The sequence below is a fragment of the Theropithecus gelada genome, chromosome 12 (genome assembly GCF_003255815.1).
Source record: "Theropithecus gelada isolate Dixy chromosome 12, Tgel_1.0, whole genome shotgun sequence".
NCBI classification, from domain to species: Eukaryota; Metazoa; Chordata; class Mammalia; order Primates; family Cercopithecidae; genus Theropithecus; species Theropithecus gelada.
Genome location: NC_037680.1, coordinates 117,125,353 through 117,143,161, shown reverse-complemented (window position 1 = coordinate 117,143,161; position 17,809 = coordinate 117,125,353). Strand labels below are relative to the sequence as shown.

Sequence of the window (17,809 nt, the reverse complement as noted above, 5' to 3'; positions counted from 1 at the left end):
ATAAGATAGCAAACAGTCAACAAGACCTGAAGCCCTGCCTGGCAGGGGTGGAGTCACGCACCGGACAGACACTTAAAAGCAGAAACCAGGGGCTGCCGGCCAGGAGGGTTCTCTTTTGCTCTCGCAGCTAAACCAGCACTGGCCTCCAGGAGAGCCATACTCACTCAGGTGCAGCTCACCCACTGCAGACGCTGACACACAGCTCCATTCCTCTGTGCCACAAGCCCTGAGTTTGATTGGCCAAGAGGCTGATTTCTGTAATTCTGACCAGGGACCACCCAGCAGGGACTGGTTCTGGTTGGTTTCCAGAGGCTGTGCACTGAGCGCCTTTGTGTTGCTGCTTCACCTTTCCAGGCACGGGTCTCATAGGAACACATTTAGATGTCACGTGTCCACCCCCAAGGGAACTTGAGACGCATGTCACATGCGTGTTTGTTCAGTATGCATGAGTGACGACCCCTTCCTGAATGTTCACGGCTCCTCCAGCAACCCAGGGAGCGCGTGTGCTTAGCCGACCTGTTCAGCAAGAAGCTCCTGCCCCAACCCCCTCCTTCCAGGTGCCCGGCCCGGGCTCTGCCGGCCACCCTGAAGGGCCTACCCCTTTCTAGGAAATAAAGTCTTCTTTCCAATTTTATAGATCTGGGATTTATTCAGTGGACAGAGCTCACCCGGGGCATTTTAGGAATTTACCCAAAAGACATAAAAGTCTGTTATCTACAAAAGGAATAGACCAAAATGCTAATACCAGCTTTATTCATAGTAGTAAGAACTGAAATCCACCCACATGTTCATCATCAGAAAAACGGCCAGACTGTGACTCTTCATGACATGGGTTCAAGTCAGTAATGAAAAGGAACAAAACTCTCAAACATGTTCAAGGGACATGAACTCTCAGGGACAGGGCTCTCCCTGAAAACAGGCAGTGCCCTCGGGTAGGTCCCTTCCCTCCTGGTCTCAGTCTCCCCAGCTGTGCCAGGGGGACGCCAGGTGGGACCCAACTGGGTTTCCAAAAATAAAAGGAAATCTAAGTCTCAGAGAAAGGGGAGCTGTGGGCCAGGTTGGGGGAAGGCCCTCGGGGGCTGGAGTCGGTCCTGGGGGAGAAGGACAGGGCTGCGGGGGGGACACTGGGCAGGTCCCACATGCTGTACCCCGTATGGCCGTGGCTGGTGTCCCAGTGCTTGGGTGCAGACCCAGTGGACAGGAACCATGCTGCAGGGTGACAGACTGCCCATCGTGGGGCCCGCAGGGTTCATGCCCCATCCCTCGGGGTCCGGAGCTCTGGATGGTCCCAGCCCCGGCTCTCTCCCCCTGCAGATACCCAGGATCAGCACCATCTCCATGCAGCTGTGGGCAACTGGCCCCTCTGCAGGAATTTCAAGCAAATGACGATGGCACTTTCGGTTTTCATCTCTGGGAAGCGCTTTCTGGGCAGGAAGGTGGGAGGGAGGTTGATGTGAGGGGTGGTCTTGAGTTCTCCTGAGGGGCAGGTGAGGGCAGCACAGGGCAGGGAATGTGGGGCTGGGGCAGGGGCTGCTGCCGACTCTTGACCAGAGGGGACACACAGCAGGTGGAGGAGGGTCTCACCCAGACCGGACCCTAGGCAGGTCAAGAAGCTTGGGGGTCCCTGATGAGGTGGGGACACAGTGGAGGTGCAGGCAACCAGGAATGAGGGGACCTTTCCATAGGCAAGGATACAGCCCACGTGCAGGGGGCCTGGCCTCGGTGGGGACACAGCCAGGTGCAGGGAGCAGGGGGTGCTAACTCAAGGGAAGACACCTACAGGTGCAGGCAGGAGTGAGCTTCACCTAGGCAGGGTCAGGGAACAGGAGCAGGGGCCATGAGGGGCCCTCCCAGGTGGAGACACAGTGCAGGTTCAGTGGGGGGTCTCACCCCAGTGGGGACACAGTGCAGGTGCAATAAGCATGGGGCCCTCACTGCATTCATGCAGGGAGGCAGAAATGGGGGCCCTTGTTCAGGCAGGGACCTGGAGGAGGTACAGGGATCTGGGGGACCCTGCCTCAAGAGGGGCCAGGTGCAGGGAGCAGGTATTGGGGTCCTGGAGCCAAGAGCGCAGGTAGGAGTAGTGGAGCTCAGCTAGAGGCTCAGAAGAGCTGGGCCAGTCTCCAGAGTCCAGGGCTGGCCGAGCGTGGCCAGTGCGTCCGGGTGTGTCGCGTGCCAGGAGGATGCCAGGCTGTGGGGCAGGGCCCCTGTGGCCATCCTGGCAGTGCACCTGGGTGGCAGCTGGTGGGGCGGGAGCTGGGGCTGCAGGTGTGGTGTTCCCAGAGGCCCAGGTGCCCTCTCCCACACTCCTGGGCCCTCTGGGTTGTGGGAACCGGCCAGCTTCTGCCCTGTCCCCTCCGGTGTCCTGCAGGCACAGCTCCTCGGCGGGGCCTAGGCCGATGGCAGGTCTTAACGTGTCCCTCTCCTTCTTCTTTGCCACCTTCGCCCTCTGTGAGGGGGCCAGGCGGGCCTCCAAGGCCCTGCTCCCAGTGGGCGCCTATGAAGGCTTCGCCCGGGAGGTGGTGGGCGCGGTGCAGCTCGGGGCCTGCTGCTTGGAGATGAGGATGCTGGTTGAGCTCGGGCCCTGGGCTGGGGGCTTCGGGCCTGACCTGCTGCTCACCCTGCTCTTCCTGCTCTTCCTGGCGCATGGGGCCACCTTGGACGGGGCCTTGGCCAACCCCACCGTGTCCCTGCAGGAGTTCCTCATGGCCGAGGCGTCTCTGCCTGGCACTCTGCTGAAGCTGGCGGCCCAGGGGCTGGGCATGCAGGCCGCCTGCACCCTGACGCACCTCTGCTGGGCCTGGGAGCTCAGCGACCTGCACCTGCTACAGAGCCTCATGGCCCAGAGCTGCAGCTCGGCCCTGCGCACATCTGTGCCCCACGGGGCGCTTGTGGAGGCCGCCTGCGCCTTTTGTTTCCATCTGATCCTCCTGCACCTGCGGCACAGTCCTCCCGCCTACAGGGTGCCCGCCGTGGCTCTGCTGGTCACCGTCACGGCCTACACAGGTGAGCACTAATTCCCCTTCCCCTGAGCCCCTCAAGACCCCTCCACCTGTGTGGCCTCCATGCATACTCAGGCCCGTTCACACCCAGGAGAGCGGGCTGCTGGCCTGGGCAGCAACAAACCCACAAGAAGGGGCGGTGACTTCCTGCGACCAGGCAGGTGGACGAGGGCCTGTGCTGGACATGGGGTGCTGTGGAGGAGCCTGTCCCCTGCCAGGGCCATCATGGCCACTGCACCTCTCCCCAGTCCCAGCTGCTCCCCTTCCTCCCAGAAGTTCTGCATCTGGGGTATTTGGGACTGCCGAGGCAGGCGCTTCCTGGCCCAGCCCTGGTCTGGTGTGGGAGTCCCTGCACCCTCTATCACCCCTTCCAGAGTGACAGGTCCTGTCCCACCTGCCCCACTCGGTCTCCCTGGCCTCCTAATGACACCCGCATCCTGCGATCCCTGCCTGCACCTAGGCTGACCGTGGGACCCACCTCTCATAGTCCCCTCACCCCCTTGTGAGCTCCCTCCAATCAGACCCTCTGTCTGATCCAGCCCCCCATGTCTGCTTTCCCCTCCGAGCGCTAGGCTCCCCCACCACGAAAGCCTTTGTTCGGCAAGCTCCCGGGACAGGTGTCCACGTGCTGGGGCTGCGGGGAGAGCCAGGGGCGGCCGCCTCGTGCTCCAGGCACTGGGGACACCACAGGAAGGGCTACAGGGAGCATGGTGCCAGGTCTCCTTCCCAGGGTCCGAGGTCCTAATCAGGACAGGACCAGCACTTGGGTCCATGGCACTGCCCCCGACCCAGCACTGGGCAGACACCACGGAACCTGGACCACAAAGGCCATGGGAAGGTGCCACTAGAGCCCTGTACAGATTGGGAAACTGAGGCACGGGTGAGCAGGGAGCTCTGCAGGGACACACGTCTGTGGCAGATTGCCCGGGCCTCTGTCCTGGGTGGCACTGGAGAGCTCCTGTCAAAGGTCCTGCCTCCATGAAGCCGAAGGAGCCTGGTTTCAGGCACAGAGCTGCCCATCCTCAGGGTCCTGGTTTCCACGTGGGCGGACGCAGGCTCCATATCCCTGTGGCCCTTGCCCTCTGCTGGGCCCACTCCCTGCTCTTCCCTGCCCAGAGGCAGGTCCCTGGTGTTGGTGGGGTGTTGGAGGGTAGCATGGGTGGGTCACGGGAGTCCGGGTGAGACGTCGGGAGGGTGTTCGACGGCCCTGGGGCCCCCAAGCTGCTGACCCGGACCCAGAGCTTGACTGAAGCAGCCTGGCTGTGTTATGTGTCTATCAGTACGGGGGGCCAGGTGGGGCTCCAGGAGCCAAGAGCAACCCCCAGGCCTGCACACAGTGGGGTTCTCGGTGTGGGTTCGGTGGTGGGTGTCAAGTCCTGGCCTGGAGAGGGGCGTCAGGCAGGGCTGGGGACCAGGGTTGACTGTGCTCTGCCCACAGCCGGGCCTTTCACGTCCGCCTTCTTCAACCCTGCCCTGGCCACCTCTGTGACCTTTGGCTGCTCAGGACACACCTTACTGGAGTACGCCCAGGTGTACTGGCTGGGCCCTCTGACAGGTAAGGGCAGGGGCAAGGTGGGGTCCCTAGGGCTGCTGGGGCCCAGAGAGTGTCCTGGCACATGGGGTCCTACAGAGTGGAGGTGAGGGTGCTGGGTCAGTGCTCCTAGGGAGGTCTCTGCAGTGGGCACGGTGTGTGGGGAAGAGGCTGTGACGGCATGTCTCACTGTGGACACCGTCCTGGTGCCAAGCAAGCTGTAGCCAGGTAAGAAGGGGGCAGGCTGGGGAGAGGCCAACCTTGCAAGGGGTGCTGGGCACATGGGGAATGGTATCTGCAGTGGGGCTCCATGAACCTGGGGTTCCCATCCCAGGTGGCATCTCCACACACCCGGAGCTAGGCTCCCCCGAGAGGGGCTCATTCTGGAGTCCCTGAATCCTCAGGATACAGGGAGCCCCACTTAGATGATATAGGGTGCCATCGTGCACTTACAGGGCTGTGAGCATGGGGTGGAGCAGCCGGTCCCTTTGCCTCCTGGTGGGGCGGGTCTGGGACTCGCTGATGCACACAGGGGACCCCTCAGCTCCCCCACAGTGCTTGCCCCTCCTTCCCTGCATCCTGGACCCAAGCAGAGGAGCAGCAGGGGGAGGTCATGCAGCCCCCCTTGGCCCTAGATCTGGGGATTCTGGTTCCTGGTGTCAGAGGCCCAGGTGGAGCCCACACCTTCTCCTGCACCTGCTCTCAGACACTCGGCTCCACCTCGCTGAGGTACCAGAAGGGTCCTTGGGTTCCTGTGGAATTCTGGAAGCTTTTTTCAACTTCTGCCGGCTCTACACTGGGGAGGTCTCAGGGTCAATGCCTCAGCCTCCCCTGGGGGGAAGACAGGAGCTGGGGGTCTCTCAGGCACCCTGGCCCTGCAATGGTGACACTGACATCATTGTGATCTGTCGCCATGGTTCTGATGTGGTCACACTATCTCAGGCATGTGCAAGGCCCTAGAAAGGGCATGAAGTGCATCAGGACCCCACTCCTGCCCCTCGTCCCTGAGGCAGCACCGCCCTCTGCTAAGAAGCAGCTGAGTGTTGGCCTCTCTGTCCCCACACACTGGCCTGCAGGGCTTCTCTGAGACTCTTCAGTTCAGGCGTCAACCCTGGGCTATCTCCTGCAATGTGGGGGGCCGGCTTTCCTCCCTTGCGGCCCCCGCACTCCTCTGCGGATCCTTCACCCAGGGTGGGTCGGCCTCCTCCTCCTGATGAGCTCCAGAGCCCTCGCTAGTTCCCTGGCGTGGAAACACGACCCGGGTGAGCTGTGGTGGCCCAGGACGCCTCTCTTCCTACACAGGCCTTGCTTCCTGAGGTGAAGGGTCCTGGACTCTCTCCTGCCCAGGTTTCTGGGTGCTTTGGTTAATTCAACACCAGTGCTCTGCGTGGGCACCGTCTCCCCCAAGGATCCACAGCTCCGGGTTACCCACAGGTGTCCATCTCCAGTCTGGGGCTGCCCTTCACCTCTCTCCTGGTTGCATCTGTTTCTTGCTTTCCTCATGGCCTCCTGTTTTGGTTTATTCCTTCTTTTTGCTGGTGCCTGTCTCACAGTAGCTTCCTGAGAACGGGGACCTGGCAGGTACGCTTCAGACCTCCTTTGTCTGAAATACAGTATCCTGGTTCTGACCTGCACTTGAGTGTCGGCGAGGCCTGGGCAGAGTTCCGGGTGGGAGATCAGTTTCCTCCTGAGTTTCTCAGGCTGCACGCCATGGCCTGTGGTGGCTTCATGGGCTGCAAGGCAAAGGATGCAAACGAAGAGGCTTCACGTGACAGGGTTGTATGCTCAGCCAGCTCTGGGGGCTGGAGCCTGTGATCGTGGCATTGACAGGGTCAGCTCTCCTTGGAGGCTGCTGGGAAGGAGCCTCCTGCCTCTTCCCTGCTCTGGGGGCCTGTGGCACCCCCGTTGTCCCCGGGCTTGGAGACGCACCGCTCCCATGTCTGCCGATTCCCCTGGCTGCCTCCTCTGTGTCATTGTCTCTCTCTTTGTATAGGGACACCAGTCATTGAATTTAAGGTTCACTCTACTCAAGTATGATATCACTGTAATTTAACTGATGTTATGTCCCAGGCCCTATTTCTAACAAGGGCACGTCCTGTGTTCTGGGAAGGACATGTCGCTGGGGAAATACTCTTCACCCCGCTACAACCTCTCACTGTAGAACCACCTCTATGGAGAAGCCCAAAGGGCATCTGCGGCTTCTAGGCGCCAAGTGGGAAGAGGCTGGGATCCCTGTTTCAGGCGGGACTCCAGGCTCGGGCGGGTCTGATGCTCAAGTCCACATGCCCCCTCTAGAGAGGACCCTGTCTCCTGCCAGGGCCAGGGAGGGAGGCACTGGCTGTGTCTGTATTTTGGGGTTTGGGGCTCTGGAGCTTCCCATGTGGAATTTCTGTCCCTCCTCCTAGGTGAGTCCCAGGGCTACCCCATCCCACAGAGACACGGGCACCAGCTTCTGAAAGCACGGGGCATCTGCGGAAGAAGTGGGTTGTTTCCCGGCTTTCGTCCCTGTGCGGGGGGATCCGGCCCCTCTATGTCATCGGTGTCTTGTCAGTCCCACGCCGTGCTCCTGCGTCTCTTCCCGTCTCATCCATCTGGATGCTTGACACTTCTGACAGCATCCCTTTCCTGTCATCTTAGAGCAGCTTCAGGAACCCGAAAAACAGGCTGTGTCCCTCCATTAACCTCCTTTATCCACATGTGCAGTGTCAGCATGAGCCCTGGGGAGCTCTGAGGCTGCAGGCAGGAGCCCTGTAGCCAGGTGTGGACATGGGGCTGGCTCCCTGGGTGTGAGCGGCCACCCGCACCTGCTGGCTGCGCCCCTGAGCAGGTCATCCGGCCTCCTTGGGCCTGCCCTCCTGGGAGCAGAGATAGGACCAGAGTGGGCCTTGGAGGGCTGAGTGAGGGGAAAGGCCAGTCTCAGCAAGCTATAGGCACAGGGGCCACTGTCCGGAGCCACAGCAGCTGCAGGTGGTGATAGGCAGGTCCCACTCAGGCTAGCCCTAGTGGAGCCAACACGCTGCGGGTTAAATCCTTAGAGGACTGAGATCAAACTTGAAGAGGATCCACTCTCCCCTTCTGCCCAGGACACCAGCCCTTCCCAATGACCTGGAAGGCAGGTGGGGATTTAGGAGTCTCTGCTCCTGGAGTTCTGGAAGAACGTGGGCCCAGCCTCCCACCAAGGGGCACCCACATCTTTCTTGTCCACTTACATCCCACCTCTACGCCAGGCCACAGCCCTGCAAACAGCCACCCTGGGACGCCACATCATGTCCCAGAAGAAAATGGCCACAGAAGCTCTGCAGGTGGCTCAGGACAATGTGGGGGCAGGGGAATTCCAGTCACTCATCCCAGAGGGTGGTTCAGAAGTACAAGGAACCCCACGGGCTTGCCCCCATCCCCACGGCTGGCCTACCTAGAGGGAGGGGCACGACCAGGGAGGGAAGACCAGGACCAGGCAGGGGCTGGGCCTCAGGGTTCTTGGGGCCCCTGGCCAGGCTGCCTGGCTCCCCTGTCCTGACACAGGCCTGGAAGTGGGTGTCCTGTCTGTGTTTGGGCCCAGGAGCCCTGCGGCCCACCTAGGATCTGCCTTCTCTTGCAGGGATGGTCCTGGCTGTGCTGCTGCACCAGGGCCGCCTTCCCCGCCTTTTCCAGAGGAACCTGTTCTACAGCCAGAAGAACAAGTACCGAGCACCCCGAGGGAAGCCGGCCCTGGCCTCAGGGGACACCCAGACCCCTGCGAAGGGGTTCAGTGGCCGGGAGCCTGGATGCCGCAGTGTTGATGGGCCACATTCCAGCTGAGCAGCCTTGCTCTGTGTGAGCCCCGTGTGAGGACCCTGCTAAGAGGGAACCCAGCCACTCCCCCAGAAGCCATTTGTCAATAAACCATTCCTAAGACCTGTGTGTCCCCTGGGCCTGAGAGAGGCTTCTGGACGGGCAGGCAGGGGTGTGTGGAAACACGGTGAGGCTGGTCTGAGTCTCCCCATCTCCCACGGGCTCCTTCCTGCCTCTTGTTACAGAAGAAGCAGGAGAGGAAAGTGCAGGATGACAGAGAAGAGCCCAGGGAGTTTGCCAGGTCCCGAGTCTGCAAAGATGGTGCTGCAGCCCTGGACGTGCCTGGGAGGGAGCCCACAGCCAGGGAAGCCTGAGACCCGCCGGGATGCTGAAGATGGTGCTGGAGCCTGAGGATGCAGGCTTGTGAACCAGGCACAGGGCACCCAGTCCCACCACCCCTGAGTTCACGTCCCTCAGGACCATGGCCTGGTCGTCACCCAAAGCCACGTCACTCACTGGGACCTTGTGGCAGAACTGGGACCTGGAGACATGGCGCCTCCAGCCATTTCCTTCCCAAAGAACAGAGCCGGCCTGGAAACTTCCACCCAAAAGAGACAAGGGCCCCTCTGCTGCGGGTCCTGCTGCCCCACCCAGAGGGAGTGAGTGAGGTGGTGGTGGTCCTGCCGCAGGCCGCACCCCGTCCTCTGGTGGGCCGCAGCCCCTGGGCCCAGCTGCTGTGCTATAGGGGAAGGAGGAGAGGAGAAAGCAGGGAGATGTCCCCGATTCGGTGGGCTAGGGGACACCCCAAGCCCCAGTGAGACCTCCACCCGGCCAGCGTCCAGGCTCTGGACACCACCGCGAGAAGGAATCAGGGGCGAGTCGGCAAATAGTGAAAGGCAGAGATTTCCTGCGAAGGCCGAAGCTCCCACTGGAGAAAGGGGGTGTGGCGCCCTCTAGAGTCCGTCCCACGCAGGGGCGCTGGGGCCGGAGGAGAACCCACAGGATTCCTGGAAAAGGTGGAGATGTCTCCGAGCTGCAGGGCCGCCCATTTTCCCACAGATCTGGGTGCTCTGGAGCCGTCGTGCGCGCTGGGGGTGTGATGCGTATGATAATGAGCGCATGGTGAGGCCGCAGGAGACACCGGGGCACAGCCAGAGCCCTGTGGGGTCCAGGCGGTCTCAGCCAGCGCGGCCACACCCTGGTGTGTGGGGTCCTGTCAGCCCCTGGGTCCTGCAGGGTTTCCTCTTCCTAGAGATGAGAAGGGGCTGCCTGGAATGTCCACTCCCCTCCAACCACCCTGTATTATTCCCGTCTCATGGTGCGTGGGCTTCTCCCTGGGGATGCTGGTGAGGCCACATTTTCCTGGACGAGCGTCTGGTGGAGGGAGAGAAAGAAGGATCTCCCCCACCCCGAGGCTGCCCCTTCACACACACACCCTCCTCCCCGCCATAAAGCCCCTCCCACCCAGGCAAAGAGCTGACTCTTTCTGGAGCCCCGGGCTCCTCTTCCCTGCTGTGGAGTGGGGACAGGAACCCTGTGGCACACGCCTGAGAGCCAGTCCTGTGTGTCTTCCAGAGGCCCCGATGGGGCTGCCAGATGCTGCCAGGCAAAGGACTGCTGAGCACACAGGGGAGCTGCTGGGGTGGGGCCAACCAGCTCCCCTCACAGGCGTTCTGCTTGAGGGCCTGGCCGTGCCCTGGTGTCACATGTCAGCTGCAGAAGCAGCAGCAGGGGGTGCGGCCCCAGGAAGGAGAGGGGCTTCTCCTCGGCTGGCAGCACCCAGCCCCTGGGTGCCGGAGGTGTGTCTGTTCCCCCAGGAGTGCCTGCAGCCCCTGCACAGATCCCTCCAGGAGGGAGGTCCCGGTGCTCAGGCAGGAACTGTCAGTACCTGAGCCTGGGAGGAGCAGACACAGCCACCTCTCCGTGAAGTAACCAGGAGGCTGTTAGAGCTACTGCAGCTTAAAATTTCTGAACATCTCGAAATTCTCAACAAAATCCACAAGCCTTGAAGCAAGCGCCACTGCATTTGACAGAAATGAGCACAGTTTTCATATAAGATGTTGGAGTATCCAGGTAATAACGCAGAAGAAGTTTCGAAATTCATTTTTCTTACAGTTGAAGATACACTGTTAGAATTCACAAACAGACGTTAAGTTGTGTATAATCGTGAATTCACCTTCAGTCTCTCCTATGAGCTCCACAAGTACAGGAAACATCAGGGGAAACATAATCAGGATAGATTTGCCTCTAAAACCACACTCAGACTTATGATCCAAAAAGTGATCTGTCTGAAGCGTGAACATTTGTGGGAATAGCCGCTCATCTGCTCTAGATGTGCTAAAATCTGCGACTCCAGGTGGCTCAGCAGAGCAGCTTCCCAGCTCACCACAGCCTATGAGACACCCCCAACAGCTCTGGAACGGTCGCTCAGCAGAAAGAGCCTTCTCCACATTAAAAACTGCCAAAATGCCGGGGGCGGTGGCTCAGGCCTGTAATCCCCGCACTTTGGGAGGGCGAGGTGGGCGAATCATGAGGTCAAGAGATCGGGACCATCCTGGCCAACATGGTGAAACCCTGTCTCTACTAAAAAAATAAAAATAAAAATAAATAAATAAATACATACATACAAAAATTAGCTGGGCTTGGTGGCGCGTGCCTGTAGTCCCAGCTACTCGGGAGGCTGAGACAGGCAGAGGTTGCAGTGAGCCGAGATCATGCCACTGCACTCGAGCCTGAGCAACAAGAACAAAACTCCCGGAAAAACAAAAACAAAAACAAAAAAACCTGCCAAAATGACTTGGAATCGTGCATCTGCCATGAGCGACCTACATGGCTTTCAAGTAGACTGAAAGAAAAGCAAGTCGCTAAAAACAGGTTTCGCCGCCCTGCGGAAGGATGCGCAGACAAGGGAGCCGGGGCAGCGCAGGTTCAGCTGCGGCTCCTGGCCACTGTCTCCCGCCCTGTGGGGTCCCACGTAGCAGGGGCTGAGGGCGCGGCCTTCTGTTCCAGGGCCCTAAGGACCCCCGTCCTGCTCTGAACACGGCCCGCATTTCCCCCTGGGCCTGGGCCTGCCGCGCGACCCCGCCTGGCCGGGGCTCTGCTCCCCCAGGGCGCCCGGGATCCCACACCCGCTCCGGGAACTGGTCAGGTACAGGCGCCTGGCGAACTGCAGCTCGGGGGTGGCCAGGTCCCGGCCGTGGCGGCGGGTGGCCGGGTCCAGGTCTGGCCGCAGCTGGTAGCCCAGGATGGGCGCCAGGTCGTGCTGCAGCGGCGCCAGCTGCGGGTCAAACTCGGCGCCCGGCCCCGCGGCCTCGCCATGCGGGAGGCAGGTGCGCGCCCACCGCGCCCGCAGCGCCGCCACCTCCGGCCGCAGCCCCGCGGCCCCCAGCGCGCCCAGCCGCGCCCACAGAGTGAGGTTCAAGGTCGCACAGAGCGCCAGGTCCAGCGCGTTCTAGGCGCGCTCCCTGCGCTCCACGCGCGGCTCCAGCGGCTCCGGGCGAAGGCCGCGCCTGTGGGCGGGGAAGGCCACCAGGTCATCCAGACCCCAGCACCGCGCGGCGCAGCGGCCCCGGGGACTCGTCCGGGTGCTGGGCGATGGCACCAGGGGGAAGCGCGGGGCCACCGCTTGCACCCCCACAAGGCGGCGGCGCGTTGTGGTCGAAGCCCGGGTCCGAGGCCATGAGGTTGCGGCCACAGTGGCGGTCGGGCCGCCGGGGGTCGTAGAAGGCGCGGGTGTGGGCCAGGAAGTGTCGCAGGCTCCGGGCCTGGACAAAGGGCGAGGCCGTCTTGTAGAAGGCGGACTCCAGGCCCCGGGCTGGGTCCCGCAGGATGGTGAAGGAGAAGGTGTCGCAGGTCAGGATGTGTCGCGTGTGGGCGGGGAAGGGCCTGTGTGCCCAAGAGGGCGGCTGGCTCTGGGGACGGTCCAATGGCTCCAAGCGCAGGTGTCGCCTTGAGCCCCACCCAGGCAGAGGTTCCATCGCCCCGGGCCTCTGGAGCTCTGGCCTGTCCATCCAGAGGCCCCGGAGGAGGCGAGCCCCACCCTTCTGTCTGCACTCGGGGTCCCCCACGGACCACTTCCCAGAACCTCCAGGACAGGAATGGCCACCCCAGCGCTCTGCCTGCAGCCACCTCCCCTCCCTGCTCAGGGCACCAGGTTCTGCAGGAGAGAAGCGCAGGGCTCTCATTCTTGGAAGACGGAATGCTTTTCCACACCTGTGGGGTCTCCTGGGGTCCTGTGTGCAGCAGTGCATGTGTGCAGGTGGCATCCACCTAGGGTGTGAGCCACCACCTTCTCCTCCCACACCCCAGTCTCAGGGCCCAAGACTCACCTGCATGGGCTGGAACCTCAGGTGCCGGCACCTGATATCGAAATGAGGGTTCCTGCTCCTGGAGAAGCCCTCCACCACGCTGGCCTAGAAGCAGACCGGGTAGAAGAAATGGGCGGCTTGCTGGGAAGGCAGAGCAAAGGTGAGGCGGTGCTTCCACCTGAAGCGGAACAGAATGTTCACGATGGTGCTGCTGATGCTCTTGTGGACCTTCAGGAAGAACAGGTGGGTCCAGGGCTTGCAGCTGCCTGCCTGGGAGAACACCAGGGTGCTGGGCTGGCCTGGAGCCGGGGGTGCCACCCCAGGGGGGTGAGGGCTCAGGACCTGGCCCTTGTCCTCTTTAGATCCTCTCCACGTAGACCCTGTTTCTGGGGAGTTTTCCCATCAGCTGGGTCCGCCAAGGACTGTGACGCTGGGGTCTGTGTGGGGCTGTGGCGACTTCTGTGAGAAACACCGAGCTGCCCCAGGCGGCTCTGCCATCGGGCGCTCCTGCCGGACACAGGCCTCCATGTCGTCAGTCACGTGGGTGCCCCACATTCCCGTGGGTGTGCAGAGGCTTCTCACCGCGGCTTCAGTCTGCAGCTCCCTCTTAACACGCGGTACCGAGCATCTTTCCTGTATTTTTGCCATCTGTGTATCCATTTTGTTCAGGTGTGTATTCAGATTTTTTTTTACCCATTTTTTAATTGGGCTGTTTGTTTTCTGAGTTTTAAGAGTTCATTACTGAGTTCTGAGTGTTCTTCATGTATTTTGTTTGTTTTGTTGGGTTTTTGTTTGTTTGTTTGTTTGTTTGTTTGTTTGTTTTTGAGACGGATTCTCGCTCTGTCGCCCAGGCTGGAGTGCGCTGGCGCCATCTCGGCTCACTGCAAGCTCTGCCTCCTGGGTTCACACCATTCTTCTGCCTCAGCCTCCCGAGTAGCTGGGACTACAGGCGCCCGCCACCTCGCCCGGCAAATTTTTTGTATTTTTAGTAGAGACGGGGTTTCACTGTGTTAGCCAGGATAGTCTCGATCTCCTGACCTCGTGATCCGCCCGCCTCGGCCTCCCAAAGTGCTGGGATTACAGGCGTGAGCCACCACGCCCGGCTGTTTTGTTTGTTTTTGAGACAGGGTCTCACTCTGTCACCCAGGCTGGAGTGCAGTGGTGCCATTATGGCTCACTGCAGCCTCAACCTCCTGAGCTTAAGCCTAAGCTTCTTAGCCTCCTGAGTACCTGGGACTGCAGGCACAGCCATCACAGCCAGCTAATTTTTCATTTTTTGTAGAGATGGTCTCACTATGTTGTGCAGGCTGGTCTCGAATTCCTGGGCTCAAGCGTTCCTCCCACCTCAACCTCCCAAAGTGCTGGGATTACTGGTGTGAGCCACTGCACCCAACCTTCTTTGTATAGTTTGGATGCTAGTTCTTGTCACTCACGTGCTTTGCAAAGATTTTCTCCCAATCTGTGTCTTGTTTTTACATTCTTTTAGATGTCGTTTGTGGAGCAATTATCAATTTTAATAAAGTCCAGTTATGATGATTTTCTTTCACAGACTGTCCTTCTGGTGTTAGATCACAAAACTCATCTCCAAATGCAAAGTTACCCAGATTTTCAACTATGTTTTCTGTTTTCTTCTAGGAGTTTTATAGTTTGGCATTTTTACATTTCCCTCTGTGTTCCATTTTGACTTATGATTTGTGAAGGGTTTAAGATCAGTAACTAGATTCATCTTCTTTCCTTCCTTCCTCCTTCCTTTTTTTTTTTTGCCTGTGGACTTTTCATCGTGCCAGCACCATTTGTTGGAAAGACTATCTATTGTCTATTGGATTGTCTTTTTCCTTTGTGGAAGATCATTTGACAATATCTGGGAAGATCTATTTCTCTGCTCTCCGTTCCTTTCCACTGATCTGTATGTCTGTTCTTCCAACAGGACCCACTGCTGTGATTACTGTAACTTTGAGTCTTGAAGTCAGGTAGTGTTAGATTCTATTTTGTTCTTCTTCAATATTTCCTTGGATATTCTGAGTCTTTTGACTTTCTATATAAACTTAAAATCTGTTTGTTCAGATCTTCAAAGAAGTTTGCTGGGATTTTGACTGGAATTGCATTAAATCCATAGATCAAGTTGGGAAGAGTTCATGTCTTGACGACAGAGTCTTCCAGTCCACAAACATGGATTGACAGATTCTCCTCTCATCAGAACTTCTTTGACTTTCAAATCAGAATTCTGAAGTTTTCTACAACAGAATCCATACATATTTTGTTTGATTAATACCTAAATATTTCACTTTTTGGTGCCATTACAAATGGTAATTTGTATTTGAAGTTTGAAATTTTCTTGAAAAATTTCTATTTGACATAAAACCTTTGAATTTAATAAAGAATGGCAATAACTGGTTGGTACACACATTAATTCAAAATATTTTCACTAAGCACCAAGTAGAACAGTTCCCAATAATCTTTTCACTGAGAACCCATTTGAAAGAATGCCTAAAACTTAATCTGTTTATTTAAGTTTTTAATCAAAAAATCTAAAGCTGCTAGAGTTTCTAATTACCATGTGATGATCAGGTTAACAACCTTGAGGTCATCTCATATGAGCTTTTTAAGAGCTTGTTTAACCTGTGTATTCTCACCGAGGGGATGTGTTGGCCTCAGGCTGTTAATCACAGGTCCATGTGCCAGATACTGCACACGCACGGACACACACACACACACACACAGAGTAATAAGCATTGTGTATCAGCGATAAAGAAGATAAGGTCCCTGTATATTTAAGAGGAATGATGTCTACCTGTCATAGGTGTGCAATTAGTGAGGGGCACAGAGACAGACACACAGCACCAACCCACAAGGGAGAGCCAGCAAGAGCAGCAGAAGAGAGAAGCCCTGTGCCCAGGGATGCAGCAGAAAGTGCGCGGCAAGGCTTCCGGGACCAGGCAGCATCCAGGTCAGACCAGGAACTGGAGTGGATGTCAGCATGTGTCGGGTGGGGCCTTCAAGGCTCAGGAAGACAAAAACAGCCCAGTGTGGAGCTACCTCACACACCAGCCAATTCTCAGGCCGACAGCCTCTGCTCTTTCACTCAGGTCAGCTTCAAAGGTGCAGGGATATTGGCCATGGGTAGTGAGTATCTGGGGCCAGTGGCACTGATGGTAAAGGAATTTACCAAAACAGTTGTAGGTAAAGAAAGGCAGATTTATTAGAGAAAGTATGAAACTATGTTGTAAGAAAGCAATGGGCAGATCAGCAAGAGAGGGGCTGACTACAAGGAGACAAAGGCTTGCTGGGATTTTATAGGATGGTGCTTGTGCTGTGTGCCAGAGAGGCCTTTGTGCAGTGCTGGTAATGCCAACGTTGTGGTGAGCTAACTTGCATTTTTCTATCAGCTGAGGGTCTGGTGATAAGTTGAGTGCAGGAAGATGATGAGTTATCTGTGCAGGAAGGCTGTGTGTCCTGTGTCATGAAGAAAGGCAGATTTACAGCTTATCTGCCTTCTCTTTTTGCTTTTCCCCCACTCCTTTTCCCTAATTAGGACTCCATAGTATTGGCAGATGGCTGCTGAAGGTAAGTTGAGGAGCCCTGAGGGGTGCTGGCTGGTTTTTTTCTGCTGGACGCTGCTGTCCTCCAGCTCCTGCTGCCAATGCCTCAGCTTTGTCAAGTGCTTCTGGGCCAGCGCGCCTTTCCGCTGTAACTCATTCCTTAATTCCGAGACATCTTGCATTGTTATTCAAGTATTCACATCAGGAAATGAGTCAACGTGATGAACTCTTTGACAACTTGCTCTTTTTTTTTTTTTTTTTTTTAATCAGATAATTTAACAGTCTTTTTTTCTAGGAAAAAACGTTCTGTCTTACAACGGCCAGAAACTTCTGGATACCCTCATCAACACCAGTTGGCATTTCTTCCTGATCAGTGCCATCGACAATCCTGACTCACCAGACAAGCAAAGCAGGCCTCAAACGGTGACTCCAACTCATCCACCAAAGTGCTGGTAGAAGGCCTCGGAGTGCCTGGAGCTGCCTGAGGGAGCACAGCCTGGCCCAGGAACCCCAGTGTGGGTGGCGGGGGCCCCGGTGGCTGCCCAGAACACATACAGCCTCTCGAAGCTGCTGTGTCTGGAATCAAAATTTAATTGATTATTGCAGATATTTAGAAAATCAATTGACCTTTCTGTAGTAACTCAGTAGTCTGTGACCTTGTCATTTCACTTATAAGTTCCAGGGCTTTTTGTTTTGTTTTGGTTTTGGTTAATTCTTTGGGATTTTCTACATAGGCAATCATAATTCGTGAACACAGACAATTTTATTTTTTTCTTCTTAATCTGTATACCTTTTATTTCCTTTTCTTGTCTTTTTCTTTTTTCTTGCATTATTATTTTTAATGGCCACATCATACTTCTACATATGTATGCAGTACAGTGTGATGGTTCCATACGTGTATATAATGTGTAATTATCAAATTAGGGTAATGAGCATATCTATCACCTCAAACATTTATCATTTCTTTGTCTTGGGATCATTCATAATCCTCTCTTCTAAGCTATTTGAAAATATACAATAAATTCCTGTTAGTTCTAGTCACCCTATAGTGGTATAGAGCACTAGGACTTACTCCTCCTATCTAGCCATACTTTTGCCTTCGTTAACCAACTTCTGGCCATTTCATCTTCCTCCCTACCTTTCCCAGCCTCTAGTAACCACTTCCTACCCTATTTCTATGAGATCTTTTAGCTTCCACATATGAGTGAGAACATGTGGTATTTGTCTTTCTGTGCCTGGCTTATTTCACTTAACATAATATCCTCCACACTCATCCATGCTGCCATGAATGAAATAATTTCATTTATTTAATGGCTGAATAATATTCCATTGTATATGTGTACCACAGTTTCCTTATCCATTTATCTGTTGTTGAACACTTAGGTTGATTCAACATTTTGGATATTGTAAATAAGGCTGCAATAAGCATGGGACTGTAGACATCTCTTTGACATACTGATTTTCATTGATTAGGTATACACCCAGCAGTGGGATTGCTGGATGATATAGTACTTCTAGAGGAACCTCCATGGTGCTTTTCCATAATGGCTGTACTAGTGTATGAGTTCCTCTTTCTCTGCATCCATGTGCAGTGTATGAGTTCCTCTTTCTCTGCATCTGTGCCAGCCTTTGTTATTTCTGCCTTTTTGATAATGGCCA

General features: G+C 56.6%; 1 protein-coding gene across 2 annotated transcripts; it reads left to right on the top strand.

The window, feature by feature from the left end:
• The first annotated feature begins 2,399 nt into the window (after positions 1-2,399).
• LOC112636533 (aquaporin-12B) lies at positions 2,400-8,370 on the top strand. 2 transcript variants are annotated; one of them, XM_025405266.1, is made up of 4 exons: positions 2,400-2,522; positions 2,559-3,006; positions 4,441-4,557; positions 8,132-8,370. In XM_025405266.1, the coding sequence occupies exons 1-4, from the start codon at positions 2,400-2,402 to the stop codon at positions 8,329-8,331; spliced, it is 888 nt and encodes a 295-aa protein (XP_025261051.1). In that variant the 3' UTR covers positions 8,332-8,370. The 2 variants fall into 2 exon arrangements, with proteins under 2 accessions (XP_025261051.1, XP_025261049.1); XM_025405264.1 differs by having other exon boundaries at positions 2,400-3,006.
• Positions 8,371-17,809: the final 9,439 nt, after the last annotated feature.